Source organism: Podarcis bocagei (genome assembly GCF_964188305.1).
Source record: "Podarcis bocagei genome assembly, chromosome: 9".
In the NCBI taxonomy this organism is placed as follows: Eukaryota; Metazoa; Chordata; class Lepidosauria; order Squamata; family Lacertidae; genus Podarcis; species Podarcis bocagei.
The window spans coordinates 28,507,118-28,526,769 of record NC_138134.1 but is presented as its reverse complement, the minus strand read 5'-3'; the positions used below and the strand labels follow the sequence as shown (position 1 = coordinate 28,526,769).

Sequence of the window (19,652 nt, the reverse complement as noted above, 5' to 3'; positions counted from 1 at the left end):
ATGGTCCTCGTAGCATTTTCTGCTCCTCGTAGCATTTGTGCTCTTGGGTTTCTATTATTGTTCTTTTTCCGCTTTCAGGTCCCCCCCCTCTTTTTTTGTGCTGCATTTTACTATGTCCGTCTGACCTATAGAGAGCTTCATAAAGCACATTTTCCTAAACGTTAAGGCCCACCTGAACATGGGCCTTCTTTCTATGGCATTGTGTATTTCCTCCATGCCAGCAGGTAGAAACGGTGAGCAAAAACATGATTTTGTAAAGCATAGCTTGGTGGGCTCTAAGGCTGAAGACCAATTTTTCAAAATCATAGTACAGGTACACAGTCATTATTCTCCATTGAGCATGCACACATTTTTGTCCCACCATCATCATCTCCAATCAGGCAGGCTCTGCAGCTTCTGAAACTGTACAAAAATCTCCAAAACCAGTCAACAGAGGGGATGAGAGCCTACACAAAGGGCTATTCCCTTCGCTTAGTACAACTAACTGCAAAGGCTTTTGTCCGTCTGCAGCCTGTCTGATTGCTCTGCCTATATCTCTTTTGGTATTTAGACCATTTAACTACCCCAGTTGCACTATTTTGTATTGTAGTAGTAGTAGTAGTAGTAGTAGTAGTAGTAGGTATCATATTACCGTATTTTTCGCACTATAGGACGCACTTTTTCCCCTCCAAAAATGAAGGGGAAATGTGTGTGCGTCCTATGGTGCGAATGCAGGCTTTTGCTGAAGCTTGGAGAGCGAGAGGGGTCCGTGCGCACCGACCCCTCTCGCTCTCCAGGCTTCAGGAAGCTATCCCAAGTCTTGCAAGCCCGGCGGGATGTCCCGCGGGCTCGCAAGGCTTGCGGGCAGCAGCCTGCACCCAAAAGCTGGGGACAGCGGGGAGGCGCAGAGCCGCCACCCCGCTTTTCCCCGACCTGATCGGGAGGCTGGGGGAGGGAGAAGCAAGCCTGCTTCTCCCCCCCACCAGCCCCACAACCTCCAGATCAGGTCGGGGAAAAGCGGGATGGCGGCGCTCCGCTATCCCGCTTTTCCCCGACCTGATCTGGAGGCTGGCGGGGGGAGAAGCAAGCCTGCTTCTCCCCCCCACCAGCCCCACAACCTCCAGATCAGGTCGGGGGAAAGCGGGATGGCGGCGCTCCGCTATCCCGCTTTTCCCCGACCTGATCGGGAGGCTGGGGGAGGGAGAAGCAAGCCTGCTTCTCCCCCCCACCAGCCCCACAACCTCCAGATCAGGTCGGGGGAAAGCGGGATGGCGGCGCTCCGCTATCCCGCTTTTCCCCGACCTGATCGGGAGGCTGGGGGAGGGAGAAGCAAGCCTGCTTCTCCCCCCCACCAGCCCCACAACCTCCAGATCAGGTCGGGGGAAAGCGGGATGGCGGCGCTCCGCTATCCCGCTTTTCCCCGACCTGATCGGGAGGCTGGGGGAGGGAGAAGCAAGCCTGCTTCTCCCCCCCACCAGCCCCACAACCTCCAGATCAGGTCGGGGGAAAGCGGGATGGCGGCGCTCCGCTATCCCGCTTTTCCCCGACCTGATCGGGAGGCTGGGGGAGGGAGAAGCAAGCCTGCTTCTCCCCCCCACCAGCCCCACAACCTCCAGATCAGGTCGGGGGAAAGCGGGATGGCGGCGCTCCGCTATCCCGCTTTTCCCCGACCTGATCGGGAGGCTGGGGGAGGGAGAAGCAAGCCTGCTTCTCCCCCCCACCAGCCCCACAACCTCCAGATCAGGTCGGGGGAAAGCGGGATGGCGGCGCTCCGCTATCCCGCTTTTCCCCGACCTGATCGGGAGGCTGGGGGAGGGAGAAGCAAGCCTGCTTCTCCCCCCCACCAGCCCCACAACCTCCAGATCAGGTCGTGGAAAAGCGGGATGGCGGCGCTCCGCTATCCCGCTTTTCCCCGACCTGATCGGGAGGCTGGGGGAGGGAGAAGCAAGCCTGCTTCTCCCCCCCACCATCCCCACAACCTCCCGGCTTCAGGAGAGCCCCACCGCCAGCCCCACAAGCTCGGGGGACAGCGGGAGAGGCGCAGCGCGCCATCCCGCTGTCTCCCGACATGGTTTGGAGGTTGGCGGAAGGCTTCCTCCTCCCCCAGCCCCGCAAGTTCCCAGAGCGATGCCAAAGCATGGCTCTGGGTCCCGTTCTGGGGGAGGGGGAAGCTCGGGCTTCCCCGCCCCAGCCCCGCGCCTGGGGGGGGGGGTAAATTTTTTTTGCCTTTATTTCCCCCCCCCAATCTAGGTGCGTCCTATGGACCGGTGCGTCCAATAGTCCGAAAAATACGGTATATAGTAAGGTCCTGTTTAAGCCTTAAAAAACTTCTATTTCATTTCACTTTCTTATGTATAGTATTCTGCATCTTTATATGTTTGACACAGAGACTTGAACCTCTATCGTTTTCCAATTGTATATCTAAACATTGGTTTAGCAGTTGTATGCCGAATGTCATAACACAACTCTTTTAAAGGTTTCCAGATTGCTGCAAATGGTCTGGGAAATGTCTTGATCAGAAGGAGGGGGGGGGTAAAAGGAATGGAATTTGTGGTTTTGTACTTTAGATTTTTAAAATTCACTAGTGACATGGTCATTCAACTTTAGTTGAAGTAAACACGTCCATATTCTTATAAACAAACTGAGCAGCTGCATAGTCACTTCAAAATGTTATTTGACATGACCTTAAATCAAGTTTTGAAAAAGATGAGAGGATTGTAACATTTTATCAATAATAATCGGGTGCTCAAAAGCAGTCAATTTATTTGCATGGTTCTTTCACAACAGTATCAATGATCCACAAAAGTGTTGATGCACAGATGTTAGTTATGTCACGTATTCTGAAATACCATGTGCTCCGAGGCATATAGTTGTTCAAGTTTAACAAATATTCTGTCTAGACTGTATGACTTTAGACTGCAGGTGGGGGGTTCCAATGGTTCAGAACCATGATGTACACCTGGCACAATACAGTCTTCTTCCCAACTCCTGCTGTGCTCATCCATGGTCCATTCTGGGCCAAGCATGGGCAAGGAAGTGTTCCCAGGTTGTAGCATTAGTTCCATGGAACTGTCATCTTTAAGAGCAAACGATAGTATTTTCTTGTGTACGTTGCAAAGTCAGGTACAGATATGTTCTAAGTGGCTCCACTGTAACTGTGGAGTTTCCTTCCTCTTGAGACTCAACCATTTTTGAGTTTTTAGCATTTTTAGATGCCTTAGATATTTATGCCTTGTTTTGGGTGGCTTTCAAATACAGGAGATTTTAATTAAGCATTCTGCAGTATTTAAAATGTTAATGCTTATTTTGTCCTAATTGTTTTAATCAGGGAATAATTTAAAATGTTGCTGCCTAACTTGAGGGTGTCTAACCATTGAAAAAGACACATTAATTGAGTGCAATTTAACTTTTGAAGACAAAATCCTCCAGTAATTAATAGTTTCTACAGTTTTAAAACTTAGTTGTGAATCTGTTTTCTGATTATGAAATGATTCATGTTTTAAAATTTATCGAATGACTTTAATTCTTTATTATGCTGTACAAGTATTTATAAAAACTGGACAGGCTGACATTGTCAAACAATCATTTGGGAATTATCATAAGATGGGATTCCATTTGGATGGATTTGAAGAACATCTGACAGCAATAGCAATTTTTGTGCAAGGCTTAACGGGCTATGATAGTTTAGCTGTTCATCAGGTTTCCTATTTAAGAAAGGAAGAATGGCTTGGCTTGTTTCTCTGCCTGTCAGAATTGAGCAAATGCCAACTTGTATTGTCATTATTACTATTATTATTATTGTATCTGTCTGTTGCTGAGACACTGCCCTCTCTGTTGAATGGTCTTATGCAGTATTGTATGAGGGGAGACGTGACTAAGTGCATACGTGGTAAGATGAGATGAATTAGCATAGAACATGAATGAGTAGTTCAGCTGCCTCGTTGGCATTCTCTGTGCATAAACAGAGTCCTGCACATATATCAAAGTGCGCACACACATAAGGAGCAACAGTAAACTATTGCCATTACAAAAGCAATATTAACGTGGGACTCCATTTGTAGAAATAAAGCATAATATCCAGTGACTATATCTCAAGAGTTTTGTCAATAGTTCCACATTCAATGTTACCTCCAAAGCAAAAGTGGTTTGTGGGTTTAGCAAAACTAGTGACTGACTAGGAAATACACCAGTATATCCTGGGGTGCCCATGAACCTCTGGGTTATGGATGCCAATTTTTAATGGAAAAAGGGATTGCATATATTTGCATGTTGGCATTCCAGATACATAAGAGGCACGGCCTGATACATTGACAATGTTGATCAACATACTGCTCTTATTGGAAAACGTATTAGAAAATATTCATTGAAATAAATGTGCTTTTTGCCTAATGAACCGAATTAACCGAATACTATTTTGGTGAGATTAATATCAAAAGTTTGCAGCTCAAATGTTAGGATCCATTTAATATGATAGAACATCTGTTGGTGACTGTAGATAAGTGCTAACATGGTTCTCAAGGCAGCTACACTAAGCAGCTGACATATGCAGGTCTTTTTTTCAGAGGGAACTCACAGGAGTTCAGTTCTGGCATCTCTCGGGCGGACGCCATTGCTATTCTAAGAGAACAAGAGAGGTGTTAGTTGGTGAGTTCTGGCACCTCTTTTTCTAGAAAAAATAGCACAAATGTATTTTCTAGATTAAATGATTTGCAAATTGCAGTCAAGGTGAAGATACTCCTGTGCATCTTTCTCATATGACATCCAATACCCCACAGTATTGGTGTCCTGGTTGTGGTAGCACCACTCCAATCCCTGCACAGTTGTGCACAGGATTCCAGGTGTCTTGGCCCTCAACCAGGGTCTGTGCTGCTTTGGGGAATTGAAGACGTGGCGGAGGCTGTTGTAACTTTAAGAAATACTATTTATTCACATATTTACACCTGAATTTAGATGGTGGGAGTCCAGATATTGCAGCATGGTTGTCTCGAGAGGGGCTCGCTCCCCAATACAGTGCAGTCTAATTCATATCTTCCAGCTTGCCTGCAGCCAGCCAGCCAGGATCATTCTGCCTTTTCTCAGCTATCCCAAACCTTGAGCCAAAGGCCCAAAATATTCCTGTGCCATCATCCCCAGTTACCCTGGTAGCCTCAGGGCAGGTGGGAAGGGCAGTTCCTTGCATTGCCAATGGCCCTCAGTGACCCTGTATTGTTTCTTAATGGCCCTAGCTAGGCCAGATTGTTTTCTGCCTAGGCTAGCCCAGGAATTCATCCACAGCTGTTGTTTTCCCTTCATATCCCAAATAATCAAAATCCTACCATTTATTAATTTCTAGCTGCCCCCCACCAGCCTATAACAATATATAGATAGCTAAGAATAGGTGTTGCCATCCACTTAAAGGCTTCCTTGTGTGCAGAAGTGTGTACCCTGCAGTATACTAACCCCAGAATCGGAGGCACTTTGCCTCTGAGTACCGGTTACCGTGGAACAACAGTGAGAGATGGCTGTGGGCCATTTGTCCTGCCTTCCGTGCCCCCCATAGATACACAGGTTCCCTTAGGCTGACAATGTACGATATAGGATACTGGTTTAGATGGGGTTTTGGACTAATTCAGAAGGGTTCTTCTTCCATTCTTAGTCTTACTATGCTAGAAGAGAAAGCAATAAGTGGACCAGTTGCAGTTCCCATCTGCTTGACTTTCCTTGCTGGTTGATGGTATTTAAGCTTTTTAAACAGAGTCTTCTGGTTGCTGTGCATTGGATCAGAGCCAGAGCGATCGATCTGGAGGTTGCATTTAGAGCAGTTAAAAAGTAGAACATGTAATGTTAGTCAGCAATTTTAAGAAGTGCAGAATTCAGCAACACTCACCAGGCCAATAGTACATGAAGACTTTCCTCTTGGCTTTCATCATAGTGACCCACAAGGGCTCTGATCCATTCCACCAAAGAGGCAGCAGGCTCTCTTGATTCACGCCGATATCAAAAGACATATTTGTACTTGCATCCCACATGTAGTTCCCAGTCATTTGATGGACATTGCAGTGGCGACCTAGAAGGTGAGAGGATTGCTTTATAGCCTCACTTCTCAGTTACGTTTAGCAGTCATAACACCCCCATACCCATTTCAAGGCCCTGTGGAAGTAGAATAAAGTCTCACTTCTCTCTCTTAGACCTAGAGGGCACTAGATAATGAATTACTCCAGCTCAAATCTTGCAAATAAGCAATGAATGTAAAGATGCAGTTTTGAAGAAAAGTATATATTATTGCGCACCCCCAGAAGAGCTGCAAAACTCATGCTCCCTCCCTAGTATGGATGAATGAAATTACTGGTAAAACGTCATCAAGTTCTATTGTCATAAACCACCTAGATTGGCATTTGATATAATGCAAAATAGGGAGAGGAAAGTTAAAGTTGTATTGACTTAGTATGAAGAAGAAGATGCAAAGAGAAATTTCATGAGTTCTTCGCTTGCAGATTGTGGGGCAGATGTACATGTCAGTGTGCTCCAACGGAACGAGCTGTCAGTCTTGCCCCTCCCCTAATGATGTAGATGGGCTGCCCACCTTTTACTGTTTTTATTTTAAGGGTCACCTAAGCAACCACCTGTTCTCTACTGCTCCTTCTTGTTCAATGGAAACATTATAAGAATAATGGCAAACTTATTCAAGGAATGAGTGTGTGACATGCAGATTAAAAATAATAATAATGGCACTGAACCCTATTTAGAAAAAGTAAATTGGATTGAAACCAATGCCAATGCTTTTCTTCCCATGTATGAGCAATCCTTTGACATTTAAGACCTCAGATCTCTTGGCTGCTACAGAGCACCTATGGAAATGTAAGTTATCTTAAAAATCATACCGCAGAATGAAACTAGAATCCAAGCAGTAAAATGTAAATATAAAACCCAATTATGATTTGGGCAGGGGGAGTAGTAGCAGGCATCACATATTTCTCCCAAACATGATGGAACGGAACAGGAATGTTTTCAATAATTTTGTTCCATTTAACAAAGATATTACATAGCTGAATGTTCTACATCTACGTGGAGAAGTCATTACTCCATAAGCCTCACCTCTATCTCGACAAATTTCTGTCAGTTGCAAAGCAGGGATGATTCATCTGTTGTGGGGCTTTACATGTGGCATAGTGTTTGTCACCTGATTGTTTAAGCCTTTATAGGTAAGCCCTAACAGCTTTCTAAATAAATACCAGCACCTTCTGCCAAGCTTGGGTGCAAACTGGCAAATGCTGGAAAGGAAAGAAAGATTATGCAAGGTTGACCCAAGACAGTTTGCTGTCTGAAATACTGCAGGTGATCACAAACAAGTTGAGATGCACAGCATCAAAGACTTGTCAAATAATTTTCCCACCTAAGGCAAAAAATAAAATAAAATAAAATAAAAAATCCCATAAGTGCTTCTACCTGTCCCCAGAAGTAATATAAAAAATAAATAACTATTTTCTGCCCTTCAGGATACCCAAAATCAACTGCCTGAGGTGGCTTCCTCACCCATCCTAATGGTAGGGCTGAATCTGCCAGAAAGCTGTAATATCTGAACAGTTTTCTTTTTCTTTCTTTTTTTTAAATTCATATATCTTTATTAAAAAGTCAGCTCATGACAGTTCAGACTTCATGGGGATCAGGTCGTCTGTAGCCTCTGGACATATCTGAACAGTTTTCAAGGCCAGTCCCATGTAATAGATTTGTCACCAGATAGCGAACAAATTATCATATTCTCTTCCCCCCAGATTCTTTCATAATTAAGTATTAACTGGACTCTTTTTAGGTCATAACAGATGTATTCTTGAAGATTTAGGTAGGCAAAAATTACTGCGCAATAAATTGCTATGCAAAACATTGTTAACAGTAATAACTGGCTATTCATAACCTCCCTTGCTGTATTTAACTACCCATTGTTGTGGATCACTGTTTTCGTAGACACAGAGGAGGCATTGTAGCTGATTAAAACCATATAATAACAATATTTGATATTTTTCTTTTCTTTTCAGAGCATTTCACATCCCTGTAAGATGGGTCACTATCATTATCCTTATAATAAATGCAGTATTTTATTGCAGGTGATAATAAAAAATGTTTTAAACAAGCAAACACAGTTGGAGGGCTGAGACGATAAGAATTTCCCTAAGCCTTCCCCATCTCTCTATGAAAATTTTTGTGTTTTCAGGAGTACTTGTGAGGTTCATGGAAGTGATCACAGAGGCTAGCTGTGTGATTTGTAGCATAGTAAGTACAGTATGTTGAAATGAGTGGTGTAATCACCACTCAGTTCTGGATTATCCCTTTTACTTTTACTTTTTAGCATTTGCTATTGTTATGTACTGAAGCTCTCACCCTGGGCCAGCAGGGGGATACTGTAGATAGTTTTCACTCAGGTCCACATATGCAAATAAGGGATCGAAAGTGACGTTCAGTGATTGGATAGTTACGGAAAATGGTTACTGTTGCGTTCTAGTGGAGCTCTATATAAGCAGGCTGGCTGAACCCCTCAGTTCAGTTCTGTTCTGGCCTGCGAATAAACAAGAGCTGTTTGAAGAATCGCTGTGTCGTCTGATATGTTCACCCACAACTTAACAGTTAACATACTTTGTTATGTTCTATATGGGGATAAGACCTCAAATATGTAGGAATCAGCTTGCTGTAGTTGAACTGACCTTCTGTCAACAGTTGCCATGTCTTTCTACAATTGACCAAAAATTTCACAACAACTTTCTAAACCAGGGGTAGGCAACCTAATGGCTGGATGTGGCCCAATTGCCTTCTCAATCTGGCCCATGGACAGTCTAGGAATCAGTGTGTTTTTACATGAGTAGAATGTGTGCTTTTATTTAAAATGCATCTCTGGGTTATTTGTGGGGCATAGGAATTCATTCATATATTTTTTTCAAAATATAGTCTGGCCCCCCCCACATGGTCTGAGGGACGGTGGACCGGCCCACGGCTGAAAAAGGTTGCTGACCCCTGTTCTAAACCATCGGGGGGGGGAATCCCACTGGAGCATCCCATCACCACATTCCCTATCTAACTTCAGCACCAACAGTCTCTCCTTGCTCTTAGAAAAGTACTTTTTCACGCATCTTCCTGCTGCTGTAACCTTCCTGATTACACTTCATTGCCTCTGACAAGCTTCACATGCCAGGGAGTTCCCGTCTTCTAGCATCAGTCAGCCCAGATGTAATGCAGCATAGGTTAAAGAGCTATTGACCCCCTTATAGAAAACAGGGGAAAGTACTTCCATATTACTTTCTGTATAGCACATCGGGTCTCTGGATGCTTGCCCCGCTCAAAACTGTTCATTTGCTGCTCCCTTACTGGAGATGATAATCTTCTCTGGCAGTGCAGTGGGGTGGGGGGAATTTTAACAGCAATGGACTGTAAAGGTAGAGGGCTGGAATATAGAATTAAGAAATGTTTCTATATTTGCAAATTATGTTTGCATACCTGTGAATATTTATGATTCAGGGAACCTGCATCCCTATTTGTTTGTTTACAGACTGCCCGATAACACAGTAGGCAACTTACTTTTTATTTACTCTTGTTTTTATATTGTATTACAAGTGCAAGAAAAATCCAAAAAACCCACAGCAAACAGAACAAGCCTATGCTGATGTGATAACCCTTGATGGTTGGGGTTAATGAGAACTGTAGTCCAAAGTAGCTAGAGTGCTTGAAGAAGGCTGAACTACACAATTTTAAAAACTAAACAGTAGAGGTTTACAACTCCATAGCATTAACAAATTAAAAACACATAGCAGAAGAATAAAAATGCACAGAGCTAAAGCAGTACTTAACTACCACAAAAATTAACAGGTCTGGGACAGCAGGAGTCTTTGCCTGGCATTTACCGGAGTGTTTCACTAATGAGTACAGACTTGGGGCTATAATCAAAACAAACATGTACCAGTTGTGGTTTTCCTGAAAGATCCTTCTTCGTACAGAATCTGGGTGGCCGACAATTAAGGCAAGAGTGGACCTTTCTCAGTTAAAATATATTAAAAGAATTGCCACTGTGCCTACTGAGTGTTTTCCTGCAATTGGGTGATAACCAACTCTGGAAAGCAGTGTGTCAAACTGTTTTAGACTATTACCATAATTGTTTTCCAAAACTGAGCTCTGCTTTGACCTTGAGTGAGTATGTCAACTAAGGGATTGGCTCTTCTGGATAACTAGGAACACCAAAATTTCACCTTGGCACCCACTCCTGATAAAAGCATTTTAGTGTTAGTTATGCCTTTATTGAGCTACATTTCCAGACTTAGCTAGGTCACTCCCCATTACCTTTTCTACATGCAATCCTTGTCTTCAGGTACCTAATAATTTTGGAATTTTCACCATTTTGGAACTAACCTAAGTTTTGTTGCCTGTGTTTCCTGAATGCTGCATGGAAAAGCACATGAATCTGACCTTGGAAAAGTTTGTAAGTAAACTGTTTTTAACTTACCAAACATTTGGTCTTTTTCTGTGCTGGGGAAGTGGGAAACTCTGGAAGAAACTTAGAGGGTGTCTTTTAAATGTCTAACAGCCTATATTTCCATGTTTTACTTTGCAGCATATTTTGTGATTTTTAAAATCTCTGCTGGGGTTCTTTCACCAAAGAGTACCTGCCCCAGATCTGGATCCTGGCATCTAGGAAATTCTCTTTTTATGCACCTATTTTCCCTTGCCAACCAACAGCCATGTGGTATGCCATCTTGCTGGAGCACTCACAGGAGCAACACCAGAACCAGTATCCTCTTTGCAAAAATTATTTATTGAAGAAATGCAGCCTAGGTGTGCTTATTGTGATTTTCCTGCCCAATCAAAATCCTCTAGTATGGTAAGTAGTGCACTGTGAGAATCATAGCCCTTGTTCTTCAAGTATGGCACAAGGAAGTTTACTGCATTTTTGTAGTGTGACAGTAACTAAATAAATAAGGAGTGTCTGTTGGTTCACTCTCATCTAGCAGCCACTCCTGTGTAGTGATGTGTTCATTCCCAGGTCCTACTCCTAGAGTAACCTGATAAACCAGATGTGACTGGGTAGAAAAGATGACCATTCCAATTGGTAATATGGAGCAAGGTGTGTAAGCAGTATGCTGATGACACTCCGCCCTCCTTCTCTACTCCTCACATCTCTGAGGTGATAACAAGTCCAATTTGACCAATGTCTGGAATTATTAAGGGGCTGGGAAAAGGCCAGTCAACTGAAGCTGAATCCTGGTAAGACAGAATCCCTGTGGGCAAGTTGCTCCCAAGTTTGGGGAACTGGCAAGTTGCCTGTTCTTGATCAAGTTGCCCTCTCCCTGAAGGAGCAGGTATATGGTTTGAGAGTACTCCTAGATCTATCACTGTCTCTGGAAGAACAGGTGTCCTCAGTGGCTAAGAGTGCTTTCTTCCAGCTGCCCGGCCTCCCAGCACCTTCTTCCCATCATTGCATGGCAGGGGTGATTTGCACTGGAAACTGCCTTATTCTGAGTCTGGCCCATTGGTCCATCTCGCCCTGTTTTGTCTACACTGACTGGCAGCAGCTGTCCAGGGTTTCAGCCCTATCTGGAGATGCCAGGGATTGAAAGCAGATGTTCTACTGCTGAGCTATGGACGCTTCTCAACGTGCAGAGCAGGCCTATGCAGGTTTACACAGAAGTGTGTTCAAGATTACAGCCTTAGTTATCCAGGGGGTTCAGAGTGCTGTATGTATTTGAATAACACTTAAACTGTTGCAGATCCTCTCTTTAATTCAAGTGCAGTGCTTTGATCATACAAAGCTTGTGCTTTGCTTTTTTAATTCCAGGATTCTTGCACAGTTTTTGGACCAGCTGCCCCTTGTTTATATTCTTTTTCTTTCTCACACATTCCTGCTGCGTAACCGGAATGGGAAGCAAAGTGAACTTTGGAAACACCGCAGAAGTTCCAGTCCACAACCTTCTGCTTCTGAGGGGGTCCTATGGAAGTGAGTGGGGCTTCTTCAGAGTAAGACATTTCAGTGGCTAGCCGGGTAAGTAGTTATCTGCTGATCATAGAGCTAATTGTAACGCAGGAAACAATGTACCTACCGCAGCACAAGCACGAAGTCACAAACCATGACATTATGCCGGTTTTACTCACAAGGGTTTTTATTATGCCAGGGTCACGTGTGTTGACGCTGGCAGAAGTACTCAGACTGAGAAATATTAGAAGTACTCTAGAGAAGGATATAAATTGCAGTTTATCTAGGATGAAAAGAAAGCTTTATTGCAAAATATGAAAACTTGGAGAGCACCTTAGATGCTCTCCAAGTTTACATACCTAACATTATTTACTATATAAACCTGCTGTGGAAGCATCTACATTCTCAACTGTGACAAGCAATGAACAAAAATAGAAAGAAAATACTGTAATGATGGGGAAAACAACCCCGTCCTGTCCTGCCACAATATTTTCAGTTTTAGTTAGAATTGATGCAAATTTTGCTTAATAAAGTGAAATGATCCATAAAATGATTAAATGTGTTTACACGCCCTCAAATAAATGAATGTCTGTTTTCAGTAATTGTTAAATTATATCTTAACCAGTTATTCAGAAATGTGGGGAAGAAAACTCAGCACAATCTAATACTGTATTCCAGTGAGGGAAGATGCACCAGCTGAGAATAGTATTCTGTATCCTAGAATCATTTAATACTTTTGCTAATGCCTGATATTCCCTGAGGTGAGAAGTTAAGTGGTTTACTATCAAGTCATCACAACTACAGTTAATAGTCAAAATTTATTTTTATTTTTTATAAAAAATCTGATTGTACTGTTTGCTTTTCAGATGAGCCAACAAGGTCTAACTGTTTGACAAGATTATATTTGTGGGGGGGGAGTTTCTTTCTTGAGAATAAAGTGGAACAAAAACTTGACAAATTAATTGTTTTTATATATATAGTTCAGACTGACCTGCAGTCATTCCTTTTAATCTTCAGCAAAGACGAATCCTCATTTAAAAATCTAGTCCGTATTCGTCCCCGCAGTGTTACAAAAACTACTGACTTTATGCAATCTGCAACAATTAAGGCTGCCTGCTGTTAAGAGCCCTGTAGTGAGAAAGTCAAAGAATGTACTCACCAGTCATCAGTGTGTAATAGTTTGGATAGGAAAGACTGGGGAAGTCTGGTGTCAGGTAATCCACTTTCACCCCCCTGCTCACAATCTCTCTGAAGCCAGGCAAGGATTCCAGCGCTTCATCGCTGATATAATCGTGGCGAAGCCCATCAATCAAGAACAGCAGGAGCTTTTTTCGACTTGCAAGGGATGAGCTTGCCAGGGTGAGGACAAGCAGGAGAAAGGGGGCCATGTGCTTTGCCATGTTGCTGGGTGGAGAGGAGCTTTGGCAGAGCCCTGTCAGCACTGCCTGTCCCTGTGCAGTAACTCTCAATGAGGCATCTGAAGCTGCTCTGAAGGGCTGGACCTCACACTGCTTGCTCTCATTTTGCTGGTTTGATTCCAGAGTTTAAAGGTACAGCAGCAGTAACTGGAATTGCCAGACTTAAAAAGTTACAGGATAACTGCTATAACACGGTGGACTTTGCATTCGGATGTAGCGTAGCAGGATGCTGTGGGCTGCATTCTGGTACCGTGCTCTGACTATAGAAGTAAATGTTGCATTGAAGCAACAAAAACCTAGTTCTCAGTGTTAGCTCTAGTGGCGCTTCCAAGACACTCAAAAGGTTAACACAGGAACAATGCAACTTCTCGGTTCCCACATGTCAGGCTTTTCAGGGCACTCAAAACAAACTGGATGAATTTGAGAACAAAAACATAATGAATTTTTCAGATCTTAAACCTTTTCTTTAAAGCCAGTGAGCTGATATAATTTTAAAGTATGAGGAGTGCACTTTTTATTTCTGTTTTTGACTCCTACATTAGCTTCACCAGATTTTGGCACAGTATTGGATATTTGCAAATTTACAGAGGCATTTGACATCCAGGCTTGAAATTTTTCACCTATGTTAGTGACTTCCTATATTTATAATCTATTTATATTTATATTATAGTCTAGGTAAGTTGGTCCCTTACCTTTCCCACCCCGATCTGGCGACAGTGATCCATGCAACGGTCACCTCCAGGCTTGACTACTGTAATTCTCTCTACGCGAGGCTGCCCTTGAAACTGTCCCAGAAACTCCAGAGGGTGTAGAATGCTGCAGCGAGGCTCCTCACGGGGTCTCTGCCATGGGAGCATATTCACCCTGTGCTTTATCAGTTGCACTGGCTCCCGGTGGAGTACAGGGTCAGGTTCAAGGTGCTGGTTTTGACCTTTAAAGCCCTTTGTGGCTTAGGGACCTTGTATTTATGGGACCGCCTCTCCTGGTATGCCCTGCAGAGGACCTTAAGGTCCATGAATAACCATAGTTTAGAGGTCCCAGGCCCTAAGGAAGTCAGACTATCCTCCACCAGGGCCAGGACCTTTTCAGTGATGGCTCTGACCTGGTGGAATGCTTTGTCCCATGAGACTTGGGCCCTACAGGATTTAACCTCCTTCCATCGGGCCTGTAAGACAGAGCTATTCTGCCTGGCCTTTAATTTGAATTCAGCCTGATCTTTTATTTCCCTTCTCTTCCTTCCCCCTTCCCTTTTATGAAGATTACCCGCTCTGAGACCCCACAGCTAATTCCCCCCGGCCTCCTCGCTGGCCCAAGTAGGACTAATTCAGCCAGCTAGCCCCGGTGACTATCTAATGTTTATTAGATGGATTTTCCTCAGATTGATTTCTGAACTTTGAATTTTATTGTTATTCATGTTTTTATACTGTATTTTATGCTGCGTCTACAATTAAGTATTTTAAATTTGTTGTTAGCCACCCTGAGCCCGGTTTTCTGAACCGGGAAGGGCGGGGTATAAATAAATTATTATTACAGTGGTACCTCAGGTTAAGTACTTAATTCGTTCCGGAGGTCCGTATTTAACCTGAAACTGTTCTTAACCTGAAGCACCACTTTAGCTACTGGAGCCTCCTGCTGCTGCCGTGCCGCCGGAGCACGATTATTGTTCTCATGCTGAAGCAAAGTTCTTAACCTGAAGCACTATTTCTGGGTTAGCGGAGTGTGTAACCTGAAGCGTATGTAACCTGAGGTACCACTGTAGTATTATGTGAGGAAAGTCGGTGCCAGACTTCTGACATACCTCTTTGCATTTTACTGTTCTCTTCCTGCTGTGCTGTCACGCACATACACATCAATTATACGTTAAAAGTAAACAGAAAGGCAACTTGTGTGGAGGAATGTAGGCGACAGTTCAAGGGAGCAACAGGGCACTGATCATCACGGATGTGATGCTTGTTTTGACTCCTTTTCTTTGGCTGAGTATTTACTGTATGCCCCTGTAACTAAAGAAGTGTGCAGATGTCACACATTTTGGGGTGAGGACTCCTGTAATCCTTTGCTGATTGGGAAGAGAGACGTTTTCTATCAAGTTGTGCCTTTGTTGTTACAGAAAAAAACTATTTTACAAGCATGCAAGCCACAGATTGTGTCCCCTGGCGAAACTCAATTTCCCCTCTGCATTAGTGCTGACACAACACAGTGTATAATTGTACTAATGAATAATGCCTGTAACATCAGTGTTGAATAACTTGTACCACTCCTCATATGACTAGCAAGCTTTGAAACTGTTCTCTGTTTTTAAAATCATGTTAAGACATAGAGTTGGACTTGCCTGGGTTCTAATAGCTGCAAGACAGAGGGGGGGGGGTTAGCCTGTGCATTTTTCCTTGGAACTGCAGCACTGTGATGGAAGAAGTTGTGCCTGCTCGGTTTCTGTATAGCTATTAAAGGCACGCGATCTTTCTTTGAAAAGGAGCTGGCATCCTTATGGATGGGTTTGCACAACTTTCTTTCTTTTACAGTCAAATGACTTTGAAAGTCACCTCTGTTTGATTTATAGTGCTAAGCTCCGTGTCACTCTCTCCCATCAGCTTGATAAAAAACATGTCACCTCAGAAAGCCACCCTGTTGCAAATGTTGATAATGCAGTAGACTCTAGAGATCCAGAGGGCAACAACATGAGAACAGGCCTTTTCTGTGGTGGCTCTCCATTTGTGAAACGCTCTCCCCAGGGAGGCTTGCCTGGTTCCTTCATTACATATCCTTAGGTGCCAGGCAGAAGCATAGATCTGTAACAAGGCCTTTGGCTTATTGAGCATTCTGTGGCCTTTCAAATGTGTTTGTGGGACAGGGGTTATTGGTATGCTTTGGTTCTTGTTTTATTAAGTAATTTGTGTTCTGTTTTTTATTTTTGTGTTTGTGTGAACTGCCCTGTGATCTTCAGATGAAGGGTGGTATAGAAATAATAATAATAATTAATAATAATTTATTGTGTCATGAAATAAATAATGTATGTGAAACACTTTGAGCACTTGAGAAAAAGAGCTATATGTAGCATGCATATTATTATTATTATTCTGATTTTGTTTCAGTCTGGCTGAGTTAAGAAATCCTCTCGGTAAAAAGCAGCTCTTTATTTCTTGAATGGTCTTTGAGCCAAGTGAAAGGCCAGAACATATTGAATGTGGTTGGAGGCTGGCCAATGCAAAGTCCCAGAATCCAGAAAAGAGACAAAACTAAGAATCTTGCAGCCAAGAAGTTAGATTTGGCAGAAATAAAGTTTGGGAAAATAAAAGTGTCGAAGCCAGCACAGCAAATAGCAGACCGGTGGGGTCAGAGCTGCACCACCCTTAAAGTATGGGGTTAGGGCAACTTGTAATGAAAAACAAGAGCAAGGTCGGGTGCCAGAATGGCTGATTTCCTGGGATGCTCATGTGTTTTATTGGCAGCGTCCTGCTTTCTCAAATGCTTAAAACAGCATTCCTGGGCTGATGAAGGCAGTCCAAGCCTTCTGCAGCCACCTGCAGTCTCCAATCACCACACAGATTCAGTGAGTGGCACCTGCAAGCTGTGCTCAGACTTTTGTTTTTGTGGAGTGATGCAAGTGATTCTCCCCATTGCAACAGCACCGATACAACCTGGATAGCTTGATAATGGTGCAAGGAGAATGGAGAAGGGGTGCGTGTCCATCACTATGTGTGAGGGCGGGGAGAAGCCTGATCATACACAGTGCCCCAAATTCCAAATGGCAGCCACTCCTATGATGAAGCCCATGGAATTCAAATTGAAAATGGCACAAGGTCTAACAGGAATAAATGGCTTGCCTGAGGAAATTTTTCAAGAGAGCTTTGTGTCCATTCCTTCCATTTAAAAGCAATGAGATGTAAACCCAGTGTTTTTTTCTGGGGGTATTCTGGCACCTTTTGTTCTAGGAAAAAAGCACTGTGTGAACCTTTCTGGTTTTTGCCAGTCTGTACAAATTGCACCCCTCTGTGCCATTCCCAACTCTCAGGAGCAAGAGGATAAATGCACATGAGATGGTCTGAACTGTTTGAGCAGAAAGCTTTTCAGCTAAGTCTGGTATCCCAAATGGAGCACCCATGGGTGCAGTGGCACCCATGAAAGTCTCCCTTGGCATTTGAGAATCATCCTTGTGCTCTTTCTTCTGTTCTGTCCCTTTGCCTCACAAGTAAGTGTTTCATTTTTTATCAGGGTGAGAACCTTCCTCAGCCATGCCAAACAATTTTAAGTTTCTGTATTACCTGATGCACTGGTGCTCCAGTCTAGTACTCAAAGCAAGTGTCTGCATCAGTTTGACCTTCACAATGTTCGCTTTCAAAGCCGTAACTTTTATTTGTTAGTAGAACTATGCAAAGGCAAAACTTTGCTAATTGTTGAAGGAGCTGAAGCAAGCTAACACCCAACCACAGACACCCCTCCCCTGGAAAAAATGAAACAAAATTCATCTCTCTCTCTCTCTCTCTCTCTCTCTCTCTCTCTCTCTCTCTCTCTCTCTCTCTCACACACACACACACACACACACACACACACACACACACACACACTAAACAGATCCCAAGGCAGGATAGATAAACACAAACTCCCGGGCGGGGGGGACTAAGCCAAACACGTCAGAGAGTAGAAGTAAAAACTAAACCCATCTTTTCCTCTTTTTTTACTCCAAAAGTTTTTCAAAATGCTTTCTTTCCCTCCCTCCTAATATCCTATCTGCTCAGTCTGGAAAACCAGGGAATTGAAGGAGGAAGTGGAAATGAGTGAAACTCTTACCACTTCCTCTCTCAATTTGCTTTAGCTTTCCAGGTTGAGGTTGTTCTTTTCCCATTTCTAAGGAAAGCCCCTAAACTGCCAAAATGTCCAGTTTCACTCTTCCCATCGCTGACCTTTTGTTTCTTAATTAATTGCATGGTTTGCACGTGATTTTAATTGCTGGATAATTAGAAAAAAGCTGACTGAGAGCCAACAAACTAACTGCCATGCCAAATCAGTTAAAACAGTAGGCTGAACATTTTGACCTAAAGGAAAACTGAAGCCGTTTGGAAGTTTCTTCCAGCACAGAAATTATAGAAAAAATGATAGCAAAGAACAGTCTACTTACCGTACATTTCAAATCCTCGTTGTTCAGAGTGTTGAATAACAAAATATTGCTTTGGATTAGCCTGTGTAATAGCACTGTTTAATCTATGCCATTTGGGTGCAAGCTAAGTAAGTAAGTAAAAAAGTAAAAAAGTAAGTAAATAGTTATTCCAAAAATCCAAAGGAATAAATTCCCAAAGTTTGATTGTTTCCTTACAGAATGCCTTTCCTGCTATAAGCCTGTCCATGCCCTGTGATCATCATCAGATATCCTTCTCCAGCAGCCGTCCAGAGGGCCATGTGGGAACAGGCCTTTTCAGCAGTGGCACCCTGACATGGAATGCTCTGCCTGGTGCAGACATTGCTATCTTTTTGGCACAAGGCAAAGATGTTTCTTTTCTCAAAGGTATTTTGGTGTTTTTTCTTTGCAGCAGTTGATTGTACAGTCATACCTTGAGTTGAATGCGCTTCGGGTTGAGCGCATTCGAGTTGCGCTCCGTGGCAACCCGGAAGTAACGGAAAGCGTTACTTCAGGGTTTTGCTGCTTGCGCATGCACAGACACTGAAAATGACTTCACGCGCATGCGCAGAAGCGGCAAAAAGCGACACACACGTGCGCAGACGTGCTGGTGCTAGTTACTTTTGCTTCTAGATGCGAACGGGGCTCTGGAACGGATCCCGTTCATATCCAGAGGTACCACTGTATTCTTAATAAAAAAAATTCCTTCCTGTAGCACCTTAAAGACCAACTAAGTTAGTTCTTGGTATAAGCTTTCGTGTGCATGCACACTTCTTCAGATACACTGAAACAGAAGTTGCCAGATCCTTCTATATATAGAGAAGGTGGGGAGGGGTATTACTCAGAAGGGTGGTGGGAATCGGAGATTGGCAGATAGCTGAGATGAGCCTGATGAGCCTGTTGACGACTCTTAATGACTGTAATAGGTCTTACAGGAAAAGGCAAGGGGTGGGAAGGTGAGAAATGGTTTAGTCATGTATAATGAGATAAGAATCCAATGTCTCTGTTCAGACCAGGTCTCTCCATTGTTTTAAGTTTGGTAATGAGTTGCAATTCAGCAGCTTCTCTTTCCAGTCTATTTCTGAAATTCCTTTGTAGTAAAACAGCTACTTTGAGATCTTGTATAGAATGTCCTGGGAGATTGAAGTGTTCTCCTACTGGTTTCTCTGTTTTGTGATTCTTGATGTCAGATTTATGTCCGTTTATTCTTTGGCGTAAG

At 43.4% G+C, this 19,652-nt stretch overlaps 2 protein-coding genes across 15 annotated transcripts in view; one reads left to right on the top strand and one right to left on the bottom strand.

Moving 5' to 3' along the window:
• Nucleotides 1-13,315, bottom strand: part of ENPP6 (ectonucleotide pyrophosphatase/phosphodiesterase 6) — a 28,358-nt gene extending 15,043 nt beyond the window's left edge. Inside the window, exons 1-2 of the mRNA XM_081208968.1 lie at nucleotides 13,065-13,315; nucleotides 5,846-6,025 (exon numbers count right to left, since the gene is read on the bottom strand). Of these exons, the coding sequence (XP_081065094.1) occupies nucleotides 5,846-6,025; nucleotides 13,065-13,305 (421 nt within the window). The 5' untranslated portion in view covers nucleotides 13,306-13,315. The remainder of the gene's footprint in view (nucleotides 1-5,845; nucleotides 6,026-13,064) is intronic.
• LOC308595138 (uncharacterized protein) overlaps nucleotides 1-19,652 on the top strand; it is a 61,274-nt gene that overhangs the window by 23,087 nt on the left and 18,535 nt on the right. For 10 of the 14 annotated variants that reach the window (XR_014011742.1, XR_014011743.1, XM_081209129.1 and 7 more), the window contains exons 4-6: nucleotides 10,391-10,417; nucleotides 11,771-11,974; nucleotides 18,634-18,820. Coding sequence is in view for 11 of the 14 variants with exons in the window: in XM_081209129.1 (XP_081065255.1) it covers nucleotides 18,755-18,820 (66 nt within the window). In the remaining 3 variants the exon portion in view is untranslated. Of the gene's footprint in view, nucleotides 1-10,390; nucleotides 10,418-10,853; nucleotides 11,975-13,349; nucleotides 13,456-18,633; nucleotides 18,821-19,652 lie in introns of those variants that run through there. The other 4 variants (XM_081209126.1, XM_081209120.1, XM_081209127.1 and 1 more) reach the window with 4 other exon arrangements.